Below are 24,211 nucleotides of genomic sequence, written 5' to 3'. Positions count from 1 at the left end.
TATGGGAGGTGTACACAATGTACACAGCCCATAATTCTAATAGTAGGCCGTTTCCCATAGTATAGTGTGGGAGGTGTACACAATGTACACAGCCCGTAGTTCTAATATTAGGCTGACTATGGCTCTCCACTGCCCCCCATTGAGAAAATATAGTCGGCATAGAAGTGTTCACGAAAGGCAGTCGCAAGTGTTCACTTCCCATAGCAACTATGGGAAGTGAACGACTACGTGTACACCGAGCCTAGTCTGTTCACGGGCCATAGCATTTAACATTGAGCACTACCTGCCGTGAACACCATTATTATTGTTACACTTATTATTATTATTATTATTATTATTATTACTATTATTATTTTTATTATTATTACAGTGTAATTACAACTACCTTTTCTGTTGCTCTCTTCAGATCACGGCGGTAGAGAGGCAGGTGTTTGACTTCCTGGGATACCAGTGGGCTCCAATCATGGTGAACTTCTTCCAGATCGTTATGGTGATCCTGGGCCTGTTCGGTACCATCCAGTACCGACCACGCTACGTTGTACTGGTGAGTCCATCATTATTATGGTTCTGTTTGGTACCCTCCAGTACCGACCACGTTATGTTAATTACCTACCTATAGGTTCCATTTTAGAGGCAAATCTTTCCAGTGATAAAATGGCAACTAAAGTAGTTGTCATCAAAGAAGTCAACCAAAGATCAACATTTTTTGTACAGGAGTTACTGGTCAGTAACAGGAGCACTCATCCAAGGTTACTTCGACTATGCATGCACCTCATGGTACCACAACACCACAAAGGCCTTAAAAAGAAGTCTCCATGACATCCCAAAACAAACTGGTCAGGCTACTGCTTGGCCTTACATCTGCAACTCATTTAACCCATGCTCACTTTGCTAGGGTCGGATGGCTCAGGGTAAAGGACAGAGTACAGCATCTTGCAATGGGCCTGGTCTACAAGATACAATACACCCCAAAGACACCCATGTACTTGTCAAACTGCTTTATAAACGTCAATCAAGTCCACAATCACAACACCAGAGGGAGCTCCACTAATCACATTCAACCCAGATTTGTCTCAAACAAGGGGTTAAATTTGTTCTCCTGCTATGCCACAAAAATGTGGAACGCCCTACCAACAATCGTAAAGGAGTGTAAATCCCTACTCTCCTTCAAAACCGCTCTAAAAGAGCACTTACAGGTGGCCCGAACTGTTTACTGTACATATATTTTGTTTTTGTTTTCTAACTGTTTACATTTCCTGTGCTTTTATTGCAAACTGCTAATAAAGTATTCAATCAATCAATCAATCAATCAATCAATCAATCAATGTTGTACTGGTGAGTCCATCATCATTATTGTACTGTTCAGTACCCACTACACTATGTTGTAATGGTGAGTGATTCTGTTTGGTACCGTCCAGTAACCGACTACGCTATGTTGTGTTGGTGAGGGAAGCTTCATCTCCTGTCTGAACTATAGGAGCTAGTAACTAGGAACATTGTGATGATCTGTTTTCCTGGCTCTTCTTTCTATTTCTATTCCTTTTCTGAAAACTAAAACTAGAGCTTTGTATGAAAAGGTATTTCACACAGCTGTTTACGCCTGTCAATCTGTGATGTGACTGCAAAGCTCATTCTGATTCTGAACAATTCCACTCTTCAGCACGGAAAATTTGCCTGAAACTTTACATAGCAAAATCCTATATAATTTAACTCCGAAGGGTGTACAAGTGGAAGCAAAATCTGGTTCCACTTGAACATGCTTCGGACCTCAGACCTGTAAAAGGGTCCATAAATTGCCCTTAAGGGACAATTCTTTACACTCTCTGCTTAAATGTTGTTGTCTTGAAAACAATAATAGATCATAACTTTTGTTTAAAAAAAAGTGCATCTTGTTTGTCATTCATTACTAAATCTTTTCTTTGTTTTTTCTCTCTCTGGCAGTACCTGGTGTGGACGTTGTTGTGGGTTGGGTGGAATGTCTTTGTTAGCTGTCTCTTCTTGGACCTGGGAGACCTTTCAAAGGTAGGACTAATGCTCATGATGGAGCCGGATAATTAGAGAGACTAAACTACTACCTTCACATGATTCCATGGTACAAACGCTTCTATCTGCTCCACCTTGTATCCCTGGAACACCACACAATGCCTTTGTTTTCCGTTTGATAAATATTCTCCCTTAGACATTTTGATTCATTTTGTGAAATTGGCAGTGGTGTAAAGTAACTAAGTGCATTTACTCAACTACTGTACTTAAGTACAATTTTGAGATATTGTTTTACTTTACTGTAGTATTAACAATTTTCAGTATTTTACTTCTCAATGCGTCGCGATGCAATGCATCGCAAGCTTTTAGATCTGCTATTTTCAAAAGATCTTTATGAATTTTATACATTTGAAAACTTGTGAAATGGGACATTGTGCATAATGAGTACTTTATACTTTTGGTACCTTAAAGGGATAGTTCACCCATAAAATTACTTTTTTCTATCGATTACTCACCCCATGGAGACTTGAATTCATGGATATTGTTTTGTTTTTGTCACATTCCTAAGCCAATAATTTGATGACCAGCGGACCAGTAGGCAGCGGTTCCGGTAGGAGACACAATGGAGACTCTTTGTGTCTCCTACCGGAACCGCTGCCAGTCATCAAATTATTGGCTTAGGAATGTGACAAAAACAAAAACATATCCATGAATTCAAGTCTCCATGGGGTGACTAATCGATAGAAAAAAAGTCATTTTGGGGGTGAACTATACCTTTAAGTACATTTTGATACCAATACTTTTGTACTTTTACTCAAGTAAATTTAGAATTCCGGACTTTTACTTGTAACAGGGTATTTCTACATTGCAGTATTGATACTTTTGCTTAAGTAAAAATTTGAGTACTTTTTCCACCACTGGAAATTGGTATGGTGTTGAATTTGTCTAGTTTGCGTTTGTAAAGAGTCACTGCCCATCTTCGCCACAGGCTGAAAACCCACCTCTTCAGGAAACACTACCCTGACCCTTCCTCTTAGCCGTGCCTACCTGTTGTCAATTATTTGTACGAGCTCTTTGTTTGTTTATTTGCTCTCCAAATCAACACTGCCTGCCCTGCCGGTACAGATCTCTAATTGTAAGTGTTTTCTCCTGGGTTTTAGGACAGTGACATCCTGTCTCTGGGGGTCCCCTCCTCCCATCACTCCTGGTGGAGGGACCACGGCCCGGGCTGCGAGAGCAAGGACATCCACGCCACCGGGTGGCAGCAGAGCCAGGAGAACCCACAGCTCATCACTATCGTCAGCTGCTGGATGGAGTATCAATACATTGAGGTGCTGCACTGCATTGTACAGCTACTCATATCAGTGAGTATTAAATATTATTATTAAAATATGATCACTGCATTGTACAGCTACTCATATCAGTGAGTATTAAATATTATTAGCAATAATTAGCAACAGTATTTGCTATAGTAGCCTATAAAGCACTGGTTCTCAAACGTATTCATGTCAAGGACCCCCAAATTGACACATTAGCCCGCGGGCCCCCATTTAAAAACATACGCCAGGGACCCCCATAATAAGAGAAGATGTTTTACGACTATAACAGTGATTCTCAAACATTTTAATTTCAAGGACCCCCAGTTTGATTTGCATTAAGGCCACGGACCCCCATTTGATAACATTAACTTCTGAGTTACAGGCCCGTCAGGGTCCATTTGGTTCCTACTGTAACTGTCAATCATTTGGCTTAAAAATAAATGCTCACAAATAAGCGTTTATTGTGATGGAGGTTTGACGCTGATTTCTTCCACAGCTCTTGGGCTTTGTTTACGCCTGCTATGTAGTCAGCACATTCCCAGACCAGGACGACAGCTGTAAGTATATCATACTCAAACCCAGTGGTGGAAAGTTACTAAGTATGTACTCAAGTACTGTACTTAAGTACAATCTTGAGGTACTTTTACTTTACTGGAGTATTTCCAATTTTCAATACTTTTACTGTTCTACTCCACTACATCTCAGAGACAAATATTGTACTTTTACTCCACTACAATTATTTGAATACTATCCTTACTAGTTACTTTGCAGATATAAATTATTATATTATAAAACACACATTAATTTAGCCCTATTTTATACATAGGCTATTTGAAAATAGCCGATCTACAAGCTCACAACGTGTCCCATCGTCGCGACGCGTTGTGAGCTTGTAGATCTGCTATTTTCAAACATTCTTGTACTTTTACTTTTGGTACTTTAAGTATATTTTGATGCCAATATTTTTTTACTTTTACTCAAGTAACATCTTGAACACAGGCCTTTTACTTGTAACAGAAGTTACAAGCTCATAGCGCGGTGCCGCGCTATGAGCTTGTATATCCGCTATTTTTGAATAGCTCAAAAACATCTAAAATGACACAGATGCGTTCCCAGTCTTAATGAGTTAATAAGTGCTGTGTGTCACTTATGTGTTTACTTATTTTTGCAGTTGAATTTCATCATCCATCCAAGTTGCTCTTCTAACATGAGGTTGTTGGTAGGTACTGTTTCTTCCCTTCTTACTTTCCTCATATGACCTGTACAGCACTTTGGTCGACTACAGTCGTTTTTAAGTGTGCTATATAGATACAGTTTGATTTGATATGCATTTCATACAGTGGTGTAAAGTACATTTACTCAAGTACTGTACTTAAGTACAATTTTGAGGTACTTTTACTTTACTGGAGTATTTCCAATTGTCTATTCACCTGTGTCCTAGGCTGTGTGTTTTCCACATCCTGTCGATTTGATCCAATGAAATCCAATGAAACTGGTCAGATGACCAATGATATCCAATGAAATCTACAGGAAGTGGAAAACACACAGCCTAGGAAACAGGTGAATACTTTTACTTCTACTCCACTACAGCTCAGAGGCAAATATTGTTCTTTTACTCCACTGCAATTATTTGAAAACTTTAGTTACTAGTTACTTTGCAGATATAAATTACTATATTATAAAACATACATTAACCACTTTAGCCCTATTTTATACCTAGGCTATTTGGAAAATATACGATCTACAAGCTCACAACGTGTCGCATCGCGACGCGTTGTGAGCTTGTAGATCTGCTATTTTCAAACATTTTAGTACTTTTACTTTTGGTACTTTAAGTACATTTTGATACCAATACTTTTGTACTTTTACTCAGGTAAATTTTGAATTCCGGTCTTTTACTTGTACTTCTACATTGCAGTATTGATACTTTTACTTAAGTAAAACATTTCGAGTACTTTTTCCACCACTGATGTCATATCACGTTCACTTTTTGCTTAGCTCAAAACATCATCCATCTATGCAAAATGATATTCATATTGAATGTTGTTTCTAGATTACAAGTAACCAGCCAGCGGAAGGAGTGGACCAGTCCACTGGTGACGGATGCAGATCAAACAGCACTGCAATTCCATTGCTTTTTGGGGTTCAGGGCAGAATAGCTTTGTTCGATATGTGGGAAAAAAACAGTGGTTCTCAAACATTTTCATGGCAAGGACCCCCAAATTAATATGTATTTGGGCAGGGGACCCCCATCTGAAAAGATGTTATGCCAGGGACCCCCGTAAAACAAGATTTGTAAAATGTCTAAATGTTTAGAAAATAGCCGATCTGCGAGATGACATCTGCAGTACAAGTACAAAGTTCAAAGTAGTTCAACTGTTCCCCATTTTGGTTGGGGACGCCCCTGGAGCCCACTCGAGGACCCCTGGTGGTCCCCAGGACCCCACTTTCTTGAGAACCACTGAATGAAACAACATGAGCCCTCCTCTCTTATCTATATATTCACTGTTCTCAGGAGAATTTATAATGACCTCATCTGAATCTACTCTGTTATGTATGTATGTATACGTGTGTGTGTGTGTGTGTGTGTGTGTGTGTGTGTGTGTGTGTGTGTGTGTGTGTGTGTGTGTGTGTGTGTGTGTGTGTGTGTGTGTGTGTGTGTGTGTGTGTGTGTGTGTGTGTGTGTGTGTGTGTGCAAATGGCCGGCCTCTCCAAAAGGAGGGCTAAACAATTAGCAAGGTACTGCTCAATATCAGCTATTATAGGAAGCCGCTCAATTTGGAGGAGGCGTTGCTTCCTTTACCCATGATTGTTGTCCGCTGTGTTTGACAAGTATGCCATCTTTTGTTTTGTATGTAACGTTGCTCTGCTTTACATGCGCTTTGTAACTAACTGTTTTCCCTTCATCTGACTGCACTGGCAGTGTTTATGTCCTTTGTACATCCTGTACTTCTCATTATGTGGACATAAATAAATATTTCAAATGTGTGTGTGTGTGTGTGTGTGTGTGTGTGTGTGTGTGTGTGTGTGTGTGTGTGTGTGTGTGTGTGTGTGTGTGTGTGTGTGTGTGTGTGTGTGTGTGTGTGTGTGTGTGTGTGTGTGTGTGTGTGTGAGAGAGAGAGAGAGAGAGCATGCAACAGATGAACAGATTCAAACACAGCCATGTGTTTTGAATATCGTTGCTGTCGGGCAGAAACCTCATATCTCTAGATTTCAGCTTTTTATGTGTTTTTTGTTTTGCTTTTTCATAAATGAATGCCTTACTTCGTCATACCACAGTGTCACCCAAAAGTCACAAAAAATAGCAGATCTACAAGCTCTACAAGGTGGTAGATCTGCTAATTTTGCTATTAATTTTTTTTAAGTTAAAGTTGGTGGTTAAGTGTGTCTGTAAGTTGTATACATATTGAACAAATGAACAGTGGGGCTTGTGACCAAATAATAACTACATTAGATCCATCGGAACTCTGGTTCTTTCCAACAAACAAAAAAACTGTACAGATTCCTGTGTCTTGTCAAAATGTTTAGAATCAATCATACATGGTCTGAGTTGGAGCAAAGGGACCATTCATTCACATTACTGTGTGTTTCTGTGTAATAAACAGATCTGTTCTACAACACTGATATTTGTTATTATTTACATCTTCCACTCTGTAGACATCAGTTGTGGACATGTTTTGATATAGTTTTTAATTATAGTATAAGTATGTTATATGCTTATATTACACTAGCTATACTATTTTACATTAATTCATGTAATATAATTCATATAAAAGGGTTAATGTATGTGCCGTATTGTATTGTTAAGTATGTTATTATTTATTTATATTATTTATTTAAATGTATTATTATGTGTATTATAATCATAATTGATTTATATGGATTATGTCATTTTATATTATATTATATGTATCAAATATTTATATTATATTATTTTATGTTAATTAATGTAATATAATTAATATAACATTATACAATCAATAATGATATCAATTTATAGGCCATATTGTATTATATGTTAGTATATTATTGTAAGTATGTTATTATTTTTAATTTATGTAAATATTTATTTATTTAAATGTATATATTGTATTATATGTGTATGATTAAAAAAAAATTATCATATCGCTTTCTATGAATTCTTTTATTTTTAATTAATGTCATTATGATCCATCCCCAGTGGTGTAAAGTAATTAAGTACATGTACTCAAGTACTGTACTTTGAGGTATGTTTTACTTTACTTAAATATTTCCTATTTTCAGTACTTTTACTTCTACTCACAAAGCTCACAATGCGTCGCATTGTGAGCTTGTAGCTCTGCTAATTTCAAACGATTTTTATACATCTTAATTTTACATAGGCTATCAAAACTTGTGAAATGGGACATTCTGCATAATGAGTACATTTGCTTTTGGTACTTTAAGTACATTTTGATACCAATACTTGTGTACTTTTACTCAAGTAATTTTATTCCGGACTTTACCTAAGTAAAACAAATTGAGTAATGAGTACTTTTTCCACCACTGTCCATCTCAGCTGTCCATCTCTTTGGAAATGAACAAATGAACGACTTCTTTTTCTGCGTGAGAGTCGAGAGGCGGAGTCTTCTCGCGTCACCGACGTCACGTCCGGTGCGTGTCTCCCGGATGCTGGTGCCACCAGTGTTGCCATGTCCGCTTATTATAAGTGATTTCGGGCTTATTATTCTGTAGAGTTGCTTTATGTTTTTTTAGGCTTGCTTCTAAAGTGTAGTTGCTTATTTTGGCTTGTTTCCTAATGTTGTTTAAACCAGTGGTTCTCACACATTTCCATGCCCCCCCCCCCTTCCCCAGAGACCCCCATACAAGATTTGTATGGATTTGAAAAATATTCCACAATTTCCACTTTAAAAAAAAGCTTTTTATTTGAAAATAAAATAGCCATATCAGGTTTAAAGGTGCTGGTGTGGGCCTTGTATAGTCGCTTCTCTTGGGGCTCGTTTCCCTAGACCCTGCGGCGGTTTTGCTGGTTTCTCTCGCAAAACCTGGCAACGGGCTAGTCGGTGCCATCGAAGGGGGAAGTGATGAGCAGAGCAGCCACTGAACTGTTGGGCCAAATGAAGAAAGAAGAGAATTCAACCAGCAACCTGGGGCTCTAAACAACAACAACAACACAACAACAACAATAATAATACTACACCCCTCTGGATCTGCTCTGTCTGCAGCACTAGATCACCACCAGATCCACTGGATCATCCTGGGCGAGATCCACCAACCAACCAACCAACCAACCAGCAGGCAGGCTGTTGATCTACTGTAGGAGGAGGTTTTATATTATTAAAGGCAGGTTCTGCTAGCCTCTGGATGCTAAGTGTTGGTGTTAGCAGAACCGTTCACTATAAACATCATCCTGAGCTGCAGGATTACCTTATAAACAACAAACAGCAGCGATCAGACACAACGTTCTTTAACCACACACACACAGTGTGTTTGGTCTGGTGGATCTGATTTCTCTCCCTCGTGAAGGATCTCAACCGACGCCTTGTGTTGATGTGAATGATGTCTGCCACTAGTATTGACCCCCAGGTGAGATGGTTTGTTTTTCATGTTTTACATGTTTTTAGATCAGTGGTTCTACCTGCTTTTTCATGTCAAGGACCACCCGCCCCCTAAATGATATGTATCTGGCCCGCGCGGACCCCTCATCTCAAATGTTTTGTTCCAGGGACCCCCCAGAAGCAAAGATTTGAGTTATAAATGTTCGCTTGAAATATATATATATATATTCAAAGGTTTGCACACATTTTCAAGATTTTTCAAAAAAATAGCCAAAGGTTAAAGTGGTTCAAATTATTGTGATGCTATATTAACACATGTTGCTGGGGACCCCCTGATAGTAAGGTATGCATGATTAGAACTTGCTTACACATTCGACAATTATGGTCTAATATTTCTACAATTGCTACAAAACCTGTATAACCAGTCATTTTAGGGCATCAACAAGAAGTTGAAGGATGACATTTATTCTGATAATGATGTACCGTGCATGTTCACATTATTTATACTTTATATTATGTATTATTATTATTATTAGTGTTATTATTATAATGTACCTGCATGTTCACATCATGTATACTTTACATTACTATTATTATTATTAACTAATATTGTCATTCTTATTATTAATATTATTGTTATTATAATGATGTACTGTGCATGATCACATCATGTATACTTTACATTACTATTATTATTATTAATATTATCCTTATTAGTATTGTTATTATAATGATGTACTGTGCATGTTCACATCATGTATAATTTACATTACATATTATTATATTATTTTAGTGATCTACCGTGCATGTTCACATCATGTATAATTTACATTACTTATTATTATTATATTATTATAATGATCTACCGTGCATGTTCACATCATGTATACTTTACATTACTAATTTTTTTACATTTCGGACAAAATAGCCAATTTTACATCGAGGTGCCCAGATGTCCCTAGTGCCCACCTATCCTGTATCCGGATAGGTGGGCACGGATCTACAAGAGAGCAATCAGAGCACGACAACAAACCACCCCCTGATGATGATAATGTGTAAAAGAACAGATCTACAAGCTAACAACACGTCGTTAGCTTGTAGATCTGTTCTTTTACACCTTTCTTTTGGCCAAGCGACACCACCGTCGTACCGCAGAGTTGTAAATGCAGGGCATACATAGATAGATGCCACCCTATAGATGCCACCCTATAGATGCCACCCTAGATGCCAGGAGGAGGATGCCAGGCAGGCTAGCTGGCATTTATAGACTAATAACTCACATGATGTATTAAAACAGCAAGTCGATGTTGTAATAATTACTACTGGCATTAATTATTAATTAACAAATACAAAGAGGCTGCAATTAATTGCATTTAGAGATTTGATTGCATTTCAATCAAAATCTTTTACCATTTTCAGTAGACCAGATAGATAATGACTGTCTGTCTGTCTGTCTGTCTGTGACAGAACAGTTTTTTTTTCTTAAAACAACTTCCAAGTTCTGAAATATTGATACTGACGATCACATTTTATATCACAATTTATTTATATAGTATATAAATTGATATATTCTATAAAATAATCACAATTAGGTTCTGTCGATGTTGTTCAGTTGGGATCGCAGCATTCACTGGGGATTTTGTGGTTATTTGTGTGTGTGTGTGTGTGTGCGTGTGCGTGTGCGCTTGTGTAATGGAATCACCTGTAAATGTCAACGCATCACAGTGATGCATGATGCTGTCATTATTAACATTTTGTGCTTTAGCAGCCTCACGACTAACTAATTATTTCCATCTTCTTCTCGCACGTGTTCTTCAACGGGGTCACCACCAAGACATCGAAAGGACAAGATGCCAGTAAAGGTAAAGAAAACACACTTCTCACAATTTACATTTAACAATGTAGGCATTCAGCAGACACGTTAATCCAGAGAGAAACCAGCTCAGTGGCTTTGTGGTCAGAGTGTCCAGCCTGAGAGTGGGAGGTCGGGGTTCAATCCACCTTGGGTCCCTTTTTTTTTTTTTTTTATGACCCGGCCGGTCATACCAAAAACAAAACAAAAAAAAGGGAAGAAATTATAATATAAATTAGAAAATAGAAATTATTGTCATTTAATAATGTTATGTGTAAAAATAGCAGAAATAGCAGATCTACAAGCTTACAACGCGTCACTTTGTGACGTGTTGTAAGCTTGTAGATCAGCTATTTCTGCTATTTTTTATATTTGAAAATGGGTGAACATTTTTCAACATGGAAACAATTATGCAAAAAGTGTTGCTATTATCGCAAATAATTGTGATTAGACGATTACGTAACAATTGTGACAGGCCTACAACCGAGCAGAAGGCATGCCCGGTCGCCCATGGTATGTAGCTTTGGTCGTGGCGGTTTTGAGGATTTTGGTGTTGGCGGAGCGGAGGTTGCAAGCCGAGGGGTTCTGACGAGACTTAATTCCTTGAGGTAGGAAGGAGCGTTGCCGTGGATAATAATAATAACTTTATTTATATATAGCGCCTTTCAAAAACAAGTTACAAAGTGCTTCACAATAACAACAGTTAAAATATACAATACAAATTTTAGAAGAGATTTGAAAGAGGACACTGAGTTTGCCTGCCTGAGGTCCCCAGGCAGTGACTTCCACAGGATGCACTGATGAGTTGACAGGGATATCTTGTATTCGGTCCGGGTGGAGGAGACGGGAAGCCAGTGGAGTGAGCGGAGGAGGATGGGGGTGTGATGTGTTCGTGTTTACGCACTCTCATCAGGACCCTAGCAGCGCTGTTCTGGATATACTGGAGCTTTTGGAAGGCTAGGGATCCCGATGAGAAGTGCGTTGCAGACAGTAGTCCAACCTGGAGGAGACAAAGGCGCGAACACGTTTTTCGGTAGCTCTACCAACTGAGCTACAACACGGACACTACCGTACTGATTGGTTAAGCCATTAAGACCGGGAAAGCAAAGCATTATTTTATACTTTGGGCTATTCAAAAATAGCAGATATACAAGCTCATATCCAAAATATGGATAAAGTGGTTACACGGATGCGTTCCCGGTCTTAATGGGTTAAAATAACCTTTTATTCATTAGAATAAGTCCTGGATTGTACCTTTTTAAAGATATTGATGTTCAGTGTTCTCCCAGCTGTAGCGGGAGATCTTGGTTCTTTCTGACGGATACTTGATCAGACCAGGGTTCCATGTAAACTCCATGTTGATGAAACTCACATAGTGCACATAATGCTTTGAAGATCAGCCATGTTGCACCCATGAGTCATTTATCCCATTAACCCATTAATACCTGGAACGCATCTGTGTCACTTTAGATGTCTTTGGCTATTCAAAAATAGCAGATATACAAGCTCATAGCGCGGCACCGAGTGCCGCGCTATGAGCTTGTAGATCTGCTATTTTTGAAAAATCCTGAAAGATTTTTTTTTTTGATTTTTTTCCAAAAACTGTTTTTTTTAAAGAATCGCCTCAGGTCTTAATGGGTTAAGACCTGAGGCCGATCTACAAAATGTCTTCTAAATCCTAACTGTTTTTTGAAAAAAACGTATGCTACTGTGTCAGTGGTTCTCAAACGTTTTCATGTCAAGGACCCCCAAAATGATATGTATTTGGCTGCGGACCCCCATCTCAAAATATTTTGTTCCAGGGACCCCCAGAAGCAAAGATTTGAGTTACAAATTTTCGCTTTAAAAAAATATCTATTCAAAGATTTGCACAAATTTAAGATTTTTCAAAAATAGCAGATCTACAAGCTCGAGCTTGTAGATCTGCTATTTTTGAATAGCCAAAGTGTAAAATAATGCTTTTTAGCTCAAATCAAAAAGTGACACAGATGCGTTCCAGGTCTTAATGGGTTATGCTACGTCACACCTGCGTGTCTGATAATGATTTCATATTATTCTTATTCTTACAGCCTTTCCCGTTTCGGTCCAGAATGGCTCCCTCCACCAGAAGGATACAGTACATGACAGCGACTTTGAGCCCTATCTCACTGGACAGTCCAATCAGGTAGGAAACAGTGGGGTTCTGTTGGTCTGTTTTAGAATAATCGTTGCTGTCGGCAGTGTTGATTTTGTCAGCAAATTTTGATTTAGTTTTAGTCATAGTCTTTTGAATAAAATTCCATTTAGTTTTAGTCATATTTTAGTCATCTGAAATGTTTTAGTTTTTGTCTAGTTTTAGTCGACTAAATATCATAAGATTATAGTCGACTAAAACTACAGTTGATTTAGTCGACTAAAATGTATTTTGGCGGTGCCTTGATGGCATCGTAATGGCTGACTGTAAACTTGGTTGCATGCTGAAAATAGCCGATCTACAAGCTCACAACGCGTCGCAGCGCGACGCATTGTGAGCTTGTAGATCTGCTATTTTCAGAGCGCAACACGAAATCAACACTGGCTGTCGGGCATTGGACATAATGATGTTATGTCCAATGCCCGACAGCCAGTGTTGATTTCGTCGACTAAAACTATGATGAAAAATGTTGGTCAACTACCTTTTTTCACTGACGAAAACTAAGACTAAATATATTGACAATTTTGTCAACAAATAAAAACTAGACTAAAATGTTAGACAAGGACTAGTGGAGAAGAGATCCAGTAGAACTACAAGACAAGTCATTTTATGTTTGGTTGCGCTCGGGTGTTGCGCTCTGAAAATAGCAGATCTACAAGCTCACAATGCGTCGCGCTGCGACGCGTTGTGAGCTTGTAGATCGGCTATTTTCAGCATGCAACCAAGTTTACAGTCAGCCATTACGATGCCATCAAGGCACCGCCAAAATACATTTTAGTCGACTAAATCAACTGTAGTTTTAGTCGACTATAATCTTATGATATTTAGTCGACTAAACCCGACCAAGACCAAAATATACGAAAATGGCTCCAGACTTCCAAGTTAAGAGCTTGCATATCTGCTATTTCTAGAAAGAAATGTGGAAAAAAAAGTCGCTAAATGAAATAAACATTCAGTTAGTGTGTTTTTATATTTACATTAATCGTTTGCTTGTTCTTATATAAAAGTCAAATCTACCCAAATGTCATCCCTTTTCAAGGACCCCCTTGAAAAGGAGATGCTGCATCTCAAAGGGCCGTTCCTCCAATACACATTTCAAATAAATGAATCTTAAAGGACGACTTCACCCATTTTCAACCTGTCTTCATATAACTGGTCCTCACTAATGCTCATGATAAGATGGCACCATTTTTGTCTACTCACTCAGTGTCTCAGAGGAGGACTGTGGACAGTTCAGAAACCCCATCTACTAGTGACATCATTGATGTGGAATCCATGCTAATAGAAACTACAGGCTTTCTATTCCTGGAAAGTTGGCATGCTATAATGGAAGCCATTGTTCTCGCGTTTATAAAAATTTCAATAAAATAATAATAATATTGAAGAAGAAAAAAACCTCCTAACGATGATGTCACTGGTAGACAGTGTTGCCAGATTCTGTGAGACAAACAAGCAACCAGGTCTAGGAAAACCAGCCCAAAAGAAGCGACTATGGGCCACATGAGTACTTTAACATATACATATCAGCTATTTGAAAATAGCAGATCTACAAGCTCACAACACGTCGCGATGCGACGCGTTGTGAGCTTGTAGATCGGCTATTTTCAAATGCAATCAAATGCAATCAAATGGCAACCCTGCTGGTAGACAGGTTTCTGAAGTGTCCACAGCCTTCCTGTGATGACAAAATGTGTCATCATTCTGGCTATAATGATGACAACCTTTTTTTTAATATTTTTCTGTCCAGAATAACAACTATCAGTCCATGACAGACCCGTACCTGTCCAGCTACTACGCTCCCTCCATTGGGTTCCCGTACCCTCTGAGCGAGGCTCCCTGGTCTACAGGAGGAGACCCCCCCATGCCGTACCTGACCCCCTACGCCCCCCTCAGCAATGGAGACCACCACTTCATGCACGACACGGTGTTCGGCCAGCCGGGGGGCCTGGGCAGCAGCATCTACCCCCACAGGTTTAACTTTTTCCCCGAGAACCCGGCGTTCTCGGCCTGGGGCACCAGCAACTCGCAGGGCCAGCAGACTCAGAGCTCGGCGTACGGCGGGAGCTACAGTTACCCGCCCAGCTCCCTAGGGGGCACCCTGGTCCCCGACGGCCAGACGGGCTTCCACAGCGACACTCTGAGCAAAGCGCCGGGCATGAACAACCTGGAGCAGGGCATGCTGGGACTGAAACTGGGCGGGGACGTGACTGGGGGCGGCGGCGGCTCCGGGGTCAAGAGCGTGGGCTCGGTGATCGGGGGCGGCGGCGGCAACGTGGCGGCCGCCGTGGCCGCGGGCAACGGCGGCACGCCCATCGGGATGCCGCCGCCCAAGCCCACGTCGTGGGCCGCCATCGCCAGCAAACCCGCCAAGCCGACGCAGATCAAGACCAAGAGCAAGCCCGGCGGGGGCGGCATGCCGCCGCTCCCAGGCGGAGCGCTGCCGCCGCCCCCCATCAAACACAACATGGAGATCGGCACCTGGGACAACAAGGGCTCCGTGGCCAAGGTGGCCCCTCCCCCTCTGCCCCCCCACCACCACCACCACCACCACCACGCCCACCAGCCTCCCCCGCAGATGCACGGCCACCACGGCCACCTTCCCCCCCACCACGGCCTGCCCCCGCCCCCCCAGCAGTCCATGCACCAGTCGGCCCAGTCCCTGGTGCAGCAGATGGCCATGCAGGCCCCGCCCCCTCCCCCCGTCCACCACTCGCAGCAGTCCTACCAGAACCACAGCTCGGCCCACCCCCCGCCGCCCCAGACCCGCTGGGTCGCCCCGCGGAACCGCAACCCGGGCTACGGAGGAGGAGGAGGCGGCCTGGAGGGCGCCGGCTCCGCCTTGGCGGGCGGGGGCGTTGGGAACGGAGGAGGCGGTCCGCCGGGGGCGGGGCCAGGGATGGACCCCTCCCACCCCGTGTTGGAGAAGCTGCGAGCCAACCACAGCTACAACCCCAAGGTAAGGATGGGACAATGAAGCATTGTTACACTCCAGGATGTGCTTTACCGTGGTTATTGGCACAATAGGCTCTCTATGCACAGCAGCCATATTGGAAAGAAATTGGGCCTCTTCCTTACTTCCTTCACAGGTGTTACCAATGATACTAATGAAGGCTCTGTTCCATTCTGGTCAAACAGAGTCAGGGTGCTGATGTTGTGCATGTTGGCTCACTGGAAACACTCTGCTACACCAGTGGGTCTCAAAGTGTGATCCAGGGACCCCTCATCATTCCTTGAGGGGGTTCCAAATGGACCTCTTACGGGTGTGTAACTCTGAGAGTGTACAAATGGAACCCGTAAGGGTCCATTGGTTCCAAATCAAAAGCTATTCATATTGTGGGGCAACTCTCTCTCAAAATAACAAACCTTTTGCGACTGTTGTCTCTGTTATCCTGGAAGTACATGCGGTCTGACGGAGACGATAACTAGTCCCTGTTTACTCAGTCAGTCCAGACCAAGGGGCAAGGCTTGGATATTTACAATGAGGCCAATACGGAAGAGAGACAGTTCATATAAATGGCCAGTAGGTGGCTGCAGGTGTCAGAAAGAATATTCTCTCATTAAAGCGGATGGGTTTTTGGATGAACTTTAGACTAGATTTTCTTACCTTAATAAAAATTGTCATAAATACTATATGCTTCCAGTCGCTAGTTTAAAGTCTCCTTTCAATCATCATGATATGCGTTTTGCTAAATTATGGTCCCATTTATTCTAAAATTGAAGATAAAGTAGGCTATGCTACAGGAGGGGTGGGATGATTTGATTGACAACCTACACAACCAATAGCATTCATTCCCCGCCCCGCTCTTGATTGACAAGCTACCCAACCAATATCATTCTTTGGGGGTTGTTTTACGGTTCCCTGGTCACATGTCTGGTCTCAACCAATAGCGTTTGAGTTCCGGCGTGCCCAACTGTATATATTAAAGATGGAGGATGCACGTTCCTGAACAATCGGCTTCATTTACGGTCTGTAGAAACCAATGGGTGACGTCACGTTCCCATCGTCCATTCTTTTTACAGTCTATGGTCCAGACCCGTTCAGATGGCTGTGTGCCAGACAACTTTTCCCAAAACTGAGTCAATACCCTCACATAGAGAAACACAAGCTTACTGGTTTGCTCAATCTCATTGTAAGTTAGATATTCCCTGGGAAACAATGCAGCTACTGCGTCTGCGAACATTCCATGCAAACTGCTAGCCTAGCCGCCTAGCGCAGCTGCGCTGTGACACCGACACACCGCCTGACATCACAGCTTATGATGTCAGAGTGGGAGGAGCTTCTAGTACACCGTCAAATCCACAGAGGATTTGACTGTTTTTTTCAACACGGTTGAATAGTGGAGTAATATTATTGATTGATTATATTATGATTAGTAATATTTATATTGTGATTAGTAATATTTATATTGTGATTAGTAATATTTATATTGTGATTAGGACGTTCTCAAATCCCTCATTTGAGAACGCCTAGGTGTGCTGTCATTTGAGCACCAATGGACAGCCTTTTTATTGTATACAACATACTTGTATACAATATACAATCACAATAATTGTAGCGCAGAGAATTCAAATTACCAGAAAAATTACAACATCTCTGGCATGCACTGGGATAATTAGCTTTTCCCACGTGCCATACCCGGTCTAGAGAGAAACGGTGCATACGGAAGCGGTCTGTGTGTGTCCATGTACTGTATGTGTATGTGAAAATGACTACCCGGCAATTATCCCGCTTATTACACGGCTACTTAATAAATAAATTAATAGATTGACCCAAAAGTAACAACAAAACGAAGTATTTACTTGCTTACAGCAATGAAAGTATTCCATTAGGTAACCGGAAGACTCGCCCCAAAAACACGCTCGCCCCCATTATTTTCGCGGACCAGCGGTGAATGCCAGGTGAATACCACCGGATTTGCCCCGGGCGACTGTGTTTTGGGGCGAGGCGTTTTGGTATTCTTCCATAAGTGTTGCTGGCCGTCCGCCCAGCGCAGCAACACGGTCCCCTCGGATAACAAGGAAGTGCTGATCAAATAGAATACATTTTCAGACGGTTACTGCATCATCTATTTCTCACTTCAAATGTTTTCAAAAACATTCTTGAGAGCAACGTTTAGCTGTAAATGACATGGTGTGTTTGTTTACATTGCTGTCATGTTGGATAAAGCATCAAATCAAGCAGCGCAGGTTGATATGAGCCAGGTGATCTGAGTCTTTGATTAGACAGAGGTCTGTTATTGAGCTCATCGGTCATTATTCAGAAATAACACACCCGCTGAATTCAGCGAATCAAGCACTCAACCAAGCCGTGTAATAATGTGTGATAAATGTGTGCATGTTCTAAGAGGCAAACTCTTAGAAACTAACAAACTTGGATGCTTTCACACTGTTTCACAAATCACAGATTAGGACTTGGCCTAACAAAAAATTTCAGTCGTGAGATTTTATTTTGGTAGGGGTAGGTTAAGTGATTAAATAGCTCTGTATGCTGATAGTACTCATTGCAATAGAGTGTTTGTTCAGTAACAGGAGTCTCCTTGTCTCTCCAGCTCTTTAGTAAACAGAACATTTTAACATTTTCAGGTGGGAATACCAATTTACACATTTGGAGGTGATAACACAAAGAAGTGAGCAGACAAAATTGGAACTGAAACACTATAAAGATTTAAGCTATAAAAGGGTACTCTCCTCTGATTGGCTGAAATTGGCAACCCACCTGAATATGTATTTTCTGTATATAGCAATATATATATGTATATAGCAAGAAAATATAGAGCTTTAACCTTTCAACAACAACGTTTTGTTTTGATCAAAAAATATCACTTACACTACCTTTAATCCATGTGGTCCCATCCCACCCTATCCCCCCCCCCCGAAAGGAGTTCGAGTGGAACCTGAAGAACGGCCGCGTGTTCATCATCAAGAGCTACTCGGAGGACGACATCCACCGCTCCATCAAGTACTCCATCTGGTGCAGCACGGAGCACGGCAACAAGCGGCTGGACTCGGCCTTCCGCTCCCTGAACGCCAAGGGCCCCGTCTACCTGCTGTTCAGCGTCAACGGCAGCGGCCACTTCTGCGGCGTGGCGGAGATGCGCTCGCCCGTGGACTACGGCACCAGCGCCGGTGTCTGGGCGCAGGACAAGTGGAAGGGCAAGTTCGACGTGGCCTGGCTGTTCGTTAAGGATGTGCCTAACAGCCAGTTGCGTCACATCCGCCTGGAGAACAACGACAACAAGCCGGTGACCAACTCCCGCGACACCCAGGAGGTTCCCATGGAGAAGGCCAAGCAGGTGCTGAAGATCATCGCCACCTACAAACACACCACCTCCATTTTCGACGACTTCTCCCACTACGAGAAGAAGCAGGAGGAGGAGGAAGTGGTGAGGAAGGTAATCGTCACAGATGTGTTGTGGTGAACAGGAGTACCGGGATTGTCCCGGGTTCAAGCCGGGTGTCCCTGAGTCCCCGACAAATATCTCTAAAACACTCAAATGTCCCCGGTTTTCACCACAGTTAAAATGATGATACCACTTGGTTGGCAAAGAGATTGTCAAAAGTAGTGATTTTTAAGTGATTAAGTGTCCCAGTTTGGGTTTTTTAAAATATGGTCACCCTAGAATGTGTTAGGTTTTAACCTTGGTTTAAAGGTCAAGTCTCACCTAGACACAGGATCTGACACAAATATTGACCTGATGGTCAAGATTCAAATGAAGTAAAACCGGCTTCAATTTGGTGGTGGTTCTAAGCTGAAAAACACCGCCCTTCACTACACTACAAATCTGTTTATTAAAATTCAAAGCGGTATCAAGAAAACAGACAGATTCTTCGTCAGTACTGTACAAAATGCAGACAGGAGACTAAGTGCATTTGTTAGGCCAGAGATGGAATTTGGAGAGCCAAAGATAATTACTACTCGTTTTATAGTGTTGTGTTATCAAAGTTGATTATATTGTTCTAGTGGTGCATCACTTAATCGAAATAAATGATTTAATCAATTATATTAAAAAATATATTTGAATAAAATCTTTGTCTTTCTTTTCCAGTAGTTAACAAAAATGTAATTTTGTTAACTACTGAAAATAGCAGATTACAATCTACAAGCGTGTCGAGATGCGTGTTTGTTGTGAACTTGTAGATCAACTATATGTAATTTTGCACAACACCGATTTATAACGGGTATAAAATTGGGCTTAAGTGGTTAATTTAATCGATTATAAAAAACAAAAAATCTGTTCCCATTTTTCCACGTTGAATAGTTTATACATACGTATATAAAAAATGCAATGAAAACAAGTAATGGAGATGATTGCCAAGAAATCGGTGGATAGTTTCATCCCTAAATGGATGTGTTTTGTGATGAGATGATATGTGTTTTATTCAACAGACCTATGAACCTGCTCCAATACAAAGCCGATCTCGACTTGATCAGGTAATCAATGGTTCTTTTGACTGATCTTCTGTAACAGCTGTGTTTAAAGCTGCTTCCTGTGATGTTGGTGATTTCGGTGACATTGAATCAAGCCCCATTCATACTTCATCGCACAACGGCGTCACGCGGCGAAAATAGCAGACCTCAGTGTTGCCAGATTTTGCAAGAGGAAGAAGCGGATAGGTCTACGAAAACGAGCACAAAAGAAGCGACTAAATGCTCACACACTTAGGGGGGTCCCCAGCAAACTAAGTTAATGTAGCATAAAACTTGGTTTTACCACTGACTTTAACCCCTATATATAGACATCAGCTATTTGAAAATATCAGCTCTGCTATTTTCAAAAGTCTTGAAAATCTTTTTAAATATTTGGAATGTTTTTGAGACATGTTTAACAACACAATTCTTGAATGGGGGTCCCTGGCACAATATACGTGTGTGTGTGTGGGGGGGGGGGGAGCGTGGACATATTAATTTGGGGGTCCTTGACATGAAAATGTTTGAGAACCACTGGTTTAAAACAACATTAGACAACAAGCCCAAAAAACTGTAACATTTACAAGCGACTATACAGAAAAACATCGCTTATCTCCTCTGTCGGGTGGAAACCTCACATGTCCAAAACTGTTACTTTTGAGGATTCAATCTACAAGCTCGAAGCTTACAGATCTGCTACTTTTGATGCTTTTGTGTGACATTGAGTATGATCAAGTAGGACGTTAATTTACGGAAAGAAAAATTATAATGTTAGAATATCTATTCTAGAATATAGAAATAAGAGGTTTCTGCCTAACAGCAACGTTATAATAAGCAGACTTGCTTGTACTGTAGGTCTGCTATTTGTGGTGATACGGAGTATAAATGAGGCTTCAGCCTGAAACGTCTTCATAATTTGCCTTCATTTTGTTCCCCTTTCCACTGAAGGATCGCCAGAATCGAAGTAAACAGTAGAAGACTGTGGGCTCCTTAAAGCCTGATCGACAGTTGTGCTCGGACGGACATAATGAAAGTTAGATTAACAAACAAAACAAAAAGTCAAGAGGACATAAAGAAATTGAAAACGAATCTTCTTTTTTTTTCTATTTAATTTTGGTGACTTTGACCCATTTCAAACTTTTTGGCCACCGTGCGTGTGGTTGCCAGTTCTACGACCGGAAATCATGCAGGGATGAAGCCAGTACCACCGGTCCAAATCTGCTTCATCGTTTAATTTTTTTCCCTATGTTTTTATTTTAGGTTTTTTTTTTGCCTTACATTTATCTTTATTTGAAACTAGGACTGGGCAATATATCGATATTATATCGATATTGTGATATGAGACTAGATGTCGTCGTGATATGACATACTTAAGTGTCGTCTTTTCCCTGGTTTTAATCACTTAGGCCTTATTTTATACATTCTTTTGTTTTTATAGCAAAAATAGGTGATCAGTGAGGTTGTAGAAAAGCCTATTTTTGCTATTTTCGAATGTGTTTGCAAATTTATATTGGCGTTACAGTATCGATATTGAGGTATTTGGTTAGCCGCAAGCGTCTTTAAGTTGCAACACCTTCCATTGACATCCCATTCATGAAACCGAAAAGTCCTATTATATCTGATCACATGAAATGACGATAAACTCATCAATATTGCACCTGAATACTGACAGTTGTACCGGCTGTCGTTAAACTCCGCGCAGCGATTCTTTTTTCTATATGTTTCGAGTTTGGAAGCGTTCCTTGTAAATCATGTCCTGCATACGCCACCTGTTTCGAAATTGCACATAGTATGCAGGAGGCAACAGGACGTTGAGTTATTGAAAACTGGTGCTTCCGAACTCTAAAATAATCACTGCATGGAGTTTATTGACAGAAAGTTGCTTAATTTTTATGAATAATACTTGACAGACACAAAGAGGATAGCCCAAGCTATCCGTACAGATGCAATATTGGTGAGTTTATCGTCTATCGTTTATTGCAATCAGATAGGGCTTTTTCCATTTCCTGAATAGGCTGTCAACTTGGGGTGTTGCAACTTTGATGCAGATTAACCCAATCCGGGAACGCATCTGTGTCATTTTCGATTTTAGCTATAGCCATCATTTTATACTTTGGCTATTCAAAAATAGCAGATCTACAAGCTCATAGCGTGCCGCGCTACGAGTTGTAGATCTGCTATTTTTGAAAAATCTTAAAAATGTTTGCAAACCTTTTGAATATTTTTTAAAAGCGAACATTTGTAAAATATTTTGTTCCAGGGACCAAAAGATTTGATTTACAAATGCTAGCTTTAAAAATATATATATTCAAAGATTTGCACACATTTTCACGATTTATCAAAAATAGCAGATGTAAAAGCTCGTAGTGCGGCACTCGGTGCCGCACTATGAGCTTGTAGATCTGCTGTTTTTGAATAGCCAAAGAAATCTAAAATGACACTGATGCGCTCCCGGTCTTAATGGGTTAACATATAAGTTAGTATTTGGTAAAAAATATTGTGATATTTAATTGAGTCCGTATGGCCCAGCCCTAGTTGCAACCCCTCCCAAATTTGTCATTCTTTACTAATTACTATAGGTAAAGGAGAATAATGTGCACAAAGTCTCTTTTTTTCAACCCTCTCTTGACAACATGCTGCTGATCCTCAGTGAGTGAGTGTTCACCTTGTGGTCTGTGTTGGACAAAACATGTTAAAACTTCTTGTATTGGTTACTCATCCATAAGAGTGAACAACACTTCATTGACAAAATGTCTGCTATCTGTAAAACGTGGCCAGTCGTATTTTCCATGATCAGAAGAAAAGAAACAGAAAAACGCCCGTTTTCGTCCATTCGAGGGCGGGGTCTTATAAACTCGGCGGACGCTGAAAGTTCCAGTAACGCATGGAAATGATGGGCGTGGAGGGTTGTGACCGTAAAAAGACATGAATATATGAAAGGTTATTTTGAACAGCCTGATGTGTCACTTGGCCCGCTGTTTTTAAATGTAGGATGATAATGATGATGATGATGGTCGGGTGAAGGCACACGACATTTCCTTTTGGTTGTGTTTTTTTTTAAATATTTTTGTTGTTTTCCAGAGCGGAGCCTTAACAGTTTCTTTCCAACAGACGGCATTAAAAATGAAATTTAAAAATAATTTGCTGTTACTGTTACCTCAACGTGTGTCAGCAAGAAGCTTTCAGGGAAAAGATGTTATCTAGAGACCAAGGCGTCTTATTTATGGGATGGAAATGCAAAAATACTGTTTTGAGTTCAGGTTCTTTCTTAATTAACTAACAAAAAAAACCTTTTGTTTTCCTTTGTTTCTTTTTCAAATCTTACAGTAGCTGTTTTTTTTGTCTCTCAGTTCCCTGCCATTCCAGCAGGGGTCGTTGTTTATGTAATTCTGGAGCTAATGTAGCATGTACCGCTTTTTTAAAAACCAAGCCACGCTCTGTTTTTGTTGCTTTTTTCCCCTGTTTAACATAATTTAAATGTTGATATTTTCATGGCTATAACCCTTTTCACTTCACCCTCTTCAGATTTAAGCTTTAATGTACTGGCAATGCTAACAGAGACCGCCTCAAATGTTTAACCTTCAAATTAATGTTACTGATGATTTATTGTTATAAGTGTATGAAGCCCCAGAGAATTGTCTATATGGTATCTGTGTGTGTGTGTGACTTCTTTTCAGAGCTGCTTGCTGTACTCTGTGCGTGTGTGTGCGTGCGTGCGTGTGTGCGCAAGAGTGTAAGACAAAGAGAGAGGATTTAGAGTTCGATTATGGAGGAGATCAGATTTATATAATGGTATCGGAGTATAGAAAATTTATGAGGGAAAAAAAAGAAAGAAATAACTTTATGCCACCCCTGAATTAAATATGCATTGTATCAAAGGTCACTATCAACATTCTTAGATTTGATCATGGTCATTATTAAAGGTATACTTATCTGTTG

At 40.6% G+C, this 24,211-nt stretch overlaps 2 protein-coding genes across 3 annotated transcripts in view; both read left to right on the top strand.

Annotated features, from left to right (window-relative positions):
- The window catches only part of LOC308097434 (sodium/potassium-transporting ATPase subunit beta-1-interacting protein 3-like), a gene marked incomplete at its 3' end in the record, with an annotated part of 40,345 nt that extends 31,744 nt beyond the window's left edge, over positions 1–8,601 (top strand). The window contains exons 2-6 of the mRNA XM_080445193.1: positions 407–544; positions 1,942–2,022; positions 3,144–3,347; positions 3,799–3,859; positions 8,507–8,601. Of these exons, the coding sequence (XP_080301319.1) occupies positions 407–544; positions 1,942–2,022; positions 3,144–3,347; positions 3,799–3,859; positions 8,507–8,601 (579 nt within the window). The remainder of the gene's footprint in view (positions 1–406; positions 545–1,941; positions 2,023–3,143; positions 3,348–3,798; positions 3,860–8,506) is intronic.
- On the top strand, positions 8,349–24,211 carry ythdf1 (YTH N6-methyladenosine RNA binding protein F1). 2 transcript variants are annotated; one of them, XM_080445329.1, is made up of 7 exons: positions 8,349–8,867; positions 10,674–10,701; positions 12,761–12,855; positions 14,612–15,820; positions 18,744–19,247; positions 20,252–20,296; positions 21,221–24,211. In XM_080445329.1, exons 1-7 carry the CDS (start codon positions 8,838–8,840, stop codon positions 21,245–21,247), a joined length of 1,938 nt encoding a protein of 645 aa, XP_080301455.1. In that variant the 5' UTR covers positions 8,349–8,837; the 3' UTR covers positions 21,248–24,211. The 2 variants fall into 2 exon arrangements, with proteins under 2 accessions (XP_080301455.1, XP_080301454.1); XM_080445328.1 differs by having other exon boundaries at positions 18,744–19,256.

This window comes from Gymnoscopelus braueri, assembly GCF_963280865.1.
Source record: "Gymnoscopelus braueri genome assembly, chromosome: 12".
NCBI lineage: Eukaryota > Metazoa > Chordata > Actinopteri > Myctophiformes > Myctophidae > Gymnoscopelus > Gymnoscopelus braueri.
Note: the sequence above shows the minus strand (reverse complement) of the source record. Positions and strands in the feature narration are given on the sequence as shown.

Coding starts and splice junctions, on each gene's coding strand:
- ythdf1 (XM_080445328.1), top strand. CDS start 8,838: ATGATGTCTGCCACTAGTATTGACCCCCAG. Junction 15,821..18,743: donor ACCACAGCTACAACCCCAAG/GTAAGGATGGGA, acceptor CCCCCCCGAAAG/GAGTTCGAGTGGAACCTGAA. Junction 20,297..21,220: donor GCCGATCTCGACTTGATCAG/GTAATCAATGGT, acceptor TTTCCACTGAAG/GATCGCCAGAATCGAAGTAA.